Source organism: Athalia rosae, chromosome 7 (genome assembly GCF_917208135.1).
Source record: "Athalia rosae chromosome 7, iyAthRosa1.1, whole genome shotgun sequence".
Lineage (NCBI taxonomy): Eukaryota > Metazoa > Arthropoda > Insecta > Hymenoptera > Athaliidae > Athalia > Athalia rosae.
In genome coordinates, this window is record NC_064032.1 from 11,242,179 (window position 1) to 11,248,345 (window position 6,167).

A 6,167-nucleotide genomic window follows, 5' to 3' on the forward strand; every position below is an offset into this window, starting at 1 on the left:
GTCTACCGGTTTATTGAGTTACTAGATATTATGCAAAAAAGTAAAAGAATTCTGCCGGAAGTTGATTTATTTGTAGAGTATATATGCGTAAGGTATATCAGGAGGACAAGTTGATGTCTAGCAATATGTCCCTCAGGGAACTTGGGAAAATCAGGGAAATCAGAACGCCCATTGAACTCGAGTTAAACGCAATTTAGGGAGTCGAGTGTAACTTGGATATCCTTAGGTAACTCTCACCGTCTATATTCTCGTAACTTGGTGAGCGAAGTTGAAGTACGATCGTGGGATACTTTGGAGTGATATATCTTTGATGAGCTACTAATTTCGTAAACCTTTTTTACAACCGAAAATAAATTTCTCACGATTTATCGATCACAGTTAGAAAAAGAAAGATCGATAATGTGTGTCAATTTGTAAATCCAAGGACATCTCTATTATCATCACACTCATGATACGTTTTACACGCTAGATCCGTTTCTGCGCAAATTCTTCATTTTTTTTTTTTCTTCTATCAGTTTGATCAATTTTTTTTTTTTTTTCTCTCAAACATCACACAAACACCTTGTGGCGTTATGTGTCGCAGGTTACGAATAACCTTGACTTACAAATGAGACAGGAAAGGAACATATAAGCGTACAATGTTATACGTATAGGTATACAAGTATACGCAATTTGAAGACTTTCATTTTCTCATTTTATACGCGAAGTAGGTAACTGGATGGTATACACGTATGTATATTCTTGTGCCTGTCATTTAATGATCGGACATCGATTACGAATTAAATTTTTTTTCACTCATTCCAACTGTACTGTAATTAAAATACACAGGATACACATGCTCGTACGTATAACCGATTCTACGAGGAAATGTAATAACATCAATGAATCATCGTTTAATGCTGCAGCAACGGGGAAGTCCCAAGACATGTGCAACAACAAGATATAATTCTCGTTATATGATTTTCTAAACTCAAATCGCGTTGATATTAATATAATTAATTATTGAATCAATTAGGTATTAGAGTGGTGAGAAAAAAATAAATGAAATCTTTATCTCTAGAATTAATTGTAATCACTAGATTGAAATGTCAGTGATAACTTGAAAAAAAAAACGAGTTCCTGATTATTGTCCCGTTTTTTTTTTTTTTTTTTTTGGCAATTATTTTATATGAAGAAAATTATAGTTCATTACAAAATTGTAAATTCATGATACCCGTCGTTATGGATTGAGTCACATTCATTACCGCAAGTCAAAAACTATGGGACCATTAACCGACATTGACTAGAGTGGAAAAGAAGTACATAAGGAAAATATACAAAGTATATAGTGTACGTATATGAGCACACATAGGTGGGAAAAGATTTTTCTCGTTCCATTTCCGTGACTTTGTTCAAGTATGGAAGGTAAAGAGAAATGGAGAAAGAGAAAAAGCGGTAAAAAGAAAAATAAAGGAAAAAAAGGAACCGCCGAGGGCTGCTGCAGGAATAAAAAGGTGAGAGAGATGAGGCAGCGAGGGGGTGTGTGTCGGACCTGTAAGAATAAAAAGTCTCGGTTTTTCTCTTTTCGTATACCCGGTTCTGTGCCGTTTCCATGGCTACGCGCGCCTTCGGATAATCGCGAAGACTCGAACTCCTTCTAGCACTTTATTTCGACATTGTACATGAGCTTTTCTATAGCCGTTCTCAACCTGTTGAGAAAGGTAGAAAAATTTATATAACCCCACAAATTCTTTATCCTTCACCTTCCTTTGCTATAATATCCTCACATTGCGGCGCGTTTGCCTTCATTTTGAAAAAAATCGATCTCGCTCTATGAGCAGCCCGAAAGATATTTATCGAATGATTTTCGAAACCACTATAAAAAAACACAATGACCACGGGGATTTTTTCATCATATATACATCTGTAATGTTTTATGATGGAATTTTCCGACTACTATAATAATCGTTGGTATATTATCATTATTATCATGGGATTAATTTGCGACCCTGCAATGAACTTTTGCTGATGGTTAATTTCCTGCTCGTTTCATGGATCGCTGAATCCTTTGTCACGGATTAGCGAAGTCACTGCAATACGTATAGTAATAATCACAGTAAGTTGTACGAAAGACGAAGATTTCTGTGAGAAATGAATGAAAAAAATTATGTTTTATACATGTGAAAAGAAATAATATGAGGAAAAAGACTTGCTTTCGGATTTTTCTAGATCGCCGATTTTTTTTTTTTTCTGTGGCTACTCGGGGCAGTTGAGAATGTGGAAATGTTGAACCTCATCTGGAAATGCAATGCATTATGTATCACGGTCAGACAATAAAGGTTTTTTTACCCTTCATGGGTCCGGTATGCATTTTTATATACCCTTGTATATGGGGCAGGCGATATTTTATCGTTTGGAATCGTGGGAAGGGTGCAAAGTTCAAAAGTGTGAAATAAAAATAACGATTCAAAAAACCTAGAATTCCGCATGGACCTGATCTTATTGTTAATTAAAATTATGTAATTAATTCAAACGACAAATTTCTCCTCTTATGCCGTTTTTTGTTTATCTCTTTCAAAGTTGAACGGTAAGTATTGTGGTTCATACAAGACCTAATAATTAAATTAAAATAAAAGCCATTGAATTGACGAGACGAGTGGGAAAAGGGAATAATCGCGTTCGAAATATAATCAACATGGAAACTCCATTAGCTGCGTAGAGATTCTAGACGACGTGAGAGACGATTAATTACTAGCTTATACGCAGAACGAGTGTATGTTTTACCAAAACAATTTCAAAGAATCTCAAAATGAAACCGTGCTGAATTAAATTTTATCCAATACAGGTAATATCGTGGAAAGAAATTGATGATTGAATGGATGAAAGAATTGTTCAATTTTCGACACCCCATAAATTTTTCAGGGAACAAAATACTGTCAAAATATCGAAGTTCAGACAGAGATTATCGTCGGTTGTTTTTTTCCAGTATGGACGTCCGCCCTTAAAATTTAGGTAAACGCACGAATTATATTCACGGATATTCGGGGTTAATTTTTTTTTCAACAATTAATGAATAATTCAATAAAAATTTCCTCAAGTCATTTAAAAACCAGTCAATCAATGCTGAGTGTGATTCGATACCGGTTTTTTATACCACCTCCCGGATCGAGCAGTGTGTGAAATTTGTATTTATTTATTCATCTGAAATCATTTTTTATTTTTTTTTTTTCCCCTCTTCCGATTCATTGTCAAAAATTTGTCTTCAATCGCGACATCTCGCGAACTTTGAAACAATCGGTTTGAAGTGGAAGACTTCAAAAAATTATAAATATTTAATACATTTGAATAATTTATTGTACCAATCGGAATTTTTATGGTGTATATTAATTAAAATAATTATGGAGTCGGTAAAGGACGCCTTGGAATTTTTAAACCCCCATTGGATAGCTGTCGTTGCAACCGGCATGTATACCCATATAAGACAAATATGCATTATCGGACTTTGTACGGACGAAGAAAATGCCCCGTTCGATCCATCCTATGCTTCGATTCTCTTCATATTTTCCGTACTCTGCCTTGTAGCGGAATACAAACTTTGGCCCAGATCGTTAAAGGAACCACCTTGCCAGTTAATGTTCGTTTACGAAGTAAGTCAAAGTTTAAAATACTCCAATTTTAGCTTTATAAGCAGCAAGGGTTGAAAAAGCGACAGAATTACATAGATTCGCATGAAAAGAAGTTCAATTTCTGGAAAGAGTTCAATTTGAACCGTCTCAATTTAAACGTTTTCTAGTTATATCATCTCTTTTTTATGGGTTGAATTCAGAAAAGCAGTTTTAGTTTTTTGAATAAAAAAAAAAAACAAACAAACAAATCCAATGACCTTTCTGTAACACAGATGTTAGTTTCTGCGCTGATAACAAATCTGGCAACTCGAGCAATTTGGATTCCACTCATTCACGTTATTTGCTGTTTAACACAGGAATCAAGTAAATGGGTGAGTGAATAATTTTTCAATTGTCCCATATAGTCCCTTAAAACCTCTTCGATGTAACCGGCAATATATTTTTCGTTCAAATTTCGAAATAAAATTCTTCCAGCTGCTCTGGATGAACTCTTACGTGGGTCTAGGCCGATATTCATTCGTCGCAAATTGGGCATACTATATGGCGAAGGATTCCGCAGTTGTTCACATGACACTTTGCATGGCCGTTCTTTCATTTGTGTGGATGTTGGACGCCACAGAATCATTAGACGGGATTCTAGAGGCCTGGGCCAAGTAGTGAAGTTACTTAAAACTAAGCTGCACGATTATGCTTATGACGCTATCCTCCGTGCAGTCGCAAAAAAATTAAATAAAAAAATAAACTGCAGATTGTCATCTCTCTATATTAAAAAAATTGATTCGTCATTTACATATCGTCACCGTACAGTTCATCCTCCGCATCTCGAGGACCTTCTTCTCCATCGGCTGTAACAAAATGTAAGAAAATTTCATTCGATAATCCAATTGTCAAGGAAACTCACTATTACGCTGTAAAAAATTGGAAATCTACAGGAGAATAATCTTGGACCAATCAATAATTAAAATATATAATCAAATCTACTGTTAACGTATTTAGAACAAAAAAAAAAGTGAAAGAAACCTGTTTTTTCCTTTTCCATGTGTTTTGTAAAATTATCTGTGGAGTAATTTGTATTGTATATATATATTTGTAGTAATTTATAGATGATTAGAATATTGTTATTAATATTATTATACTGTGAATAAAAATTGGTTAGTATATTTCTTTTTCTATTAAAAAAAAATTATTCTGTAGGGTATTTTCTGAACGGCGATATTTGATGGAGAAAAAGTGAAAATCATTCAGAAAATTTGTCACGTCGAATTGAATTGAACTTCGATTCCGTCAGAATTTAAGTTAACCCTTTTTGCTTTAATTTTTTCATCAAAGTTCGTGATTTAGATTTTTGCATGAAATAAAAAAATTATTTATTTGTAAATTTTACAGAATAAAATTTTCTTCAATATGGCAAAATTCATCGGTGTAATGTTATAGATGTTTTTTGACGGCCATGGCGAAACTAGTTTTCACTATTTGGGCTCTGCTCTTGAACACCCTGGGAATTTCGATATTTCAAACTTGTTTCGCTAATTCAATGGAAGACGAAGATGGTGAACCTTTATTATCCGGACCTCCGGTAACGTCGTTCTTATTTGCGACTGGATTTTATACGGTCATTATAAAGTTTGACCTTTTCCCCCAGTCGTTCAGAAAACCAAAATCTATGGTGCTCTCGTTATACGAGGTAAAAAAAAAACATCGCCTTCACCCGTTTTTCATCTATAATTAGTTTTTAAATATTTCAGTTTTTGGTCACTGCCTTTCTGCTGGAATTTGCAGTCGCCTGCATATGGACTCCAATCGACGTCCTCATCCTCACGACGATACCAAGAACGATATCAAAAGTGATTGAATAAATTCACTAAAGTTTATCGAACTAATGAATTTTTTCTCTTACCGAAACCCTTTCCAGATTCTTTGTCTGGTGGGGTCAACCGATTGGGCGGATATGATCGTTGATGATAAATTTCCCATGGCGATTTTGAGCTACGTAATTGCCACATCTTTCTTATTACTAGCTCTTCACGTAACAAGATCTGTAGACTTTGCTATACTGACGTGAGTATAATTATTAATTAATATTTTGATCGCTAATTTTTTCTCCATTCATGACAAAATTATTTTCTCACTTTTCACACTGATTATAGTAATAATAATATTATATTCGCAGGGAATGCGGATCATCCGAATTTCTCGACCACGTTAAAAGCCAGTTATTATCTAGAATACAGAGCGAATTACCAAGCAAAAGATTGAAATGTAACAGAAAGGGTTGCAGATGTAGAAGTAATTGCGTTCGTTGCAGAAGTCGCGACAAACGATAAACTTTCCATTTCATCTGCACATTTCTATTATAATATGCACTGTATAGTTTCGCCCCCTCCTGTAACTTTCTTTTTTGTATGAATAAATGTACGTATAATTGTAAGAACCATAGTAGGTAAAACTTATTCGTCTTCATTCAGATATTATCATTTTATACTAGAAAAAAGAATTTTATTTACGGAAAACGAGGGTGGTGATTTCATTTTTCATGAGGCATGTTTTGTTTTACTTTTTTTT

The 6,167-nt window shown here is 34.3% G+C and overlaps 2 protein-coding genes across 2 annotated transcripts; both read left to right on the plus strand.

Annotated features, from left to right (window-relative positions):
• Nucleotides 1–2,870: 2,870 nt before the first annotated feature.
• Nucleotides 2,871–4,681, plus strand: LOC105689615. The gene is made up of 3 exons (XM_012406761.2): nt 2,871–3,626; nt 3,878–3,976; nt 4,080–4,681. The coding sequence occupies exons 1-3, from the start codon at nt 3,378–3,380 to the stop codon at nt 4,260–4,262; spliced, it is 531 nt and encodes a 176-aa protein (XP_012262184.1). The 5' UTR covers nt 2,871–3,377; the 3' UTR covers nt 4,263–4,681.
• Nucleotides 4,682–4,870: 189 nt separating this feature from the next.
• LOC125501832 lies at nt 4,871–6,096 on the plus strand. Its single transcript, XM_048658883.1, has 2 exons — nt 4,871–5,663; nt 5,776–6,096. The coding sequence occupies exons 1-2, from the start codon at nt 5,485–5,487 to the stop codon at nt 5,927–5,929; spliced, it is 333 nt and encodes a 110-aa protein (XP_048514840.1). The 5' UTR covers nt 4,871–5,484; the 3' UTR covers nt 5,930–6,096.
• Nucleotides 6,097–6,167: the final 71 nt, after the last annotated feature.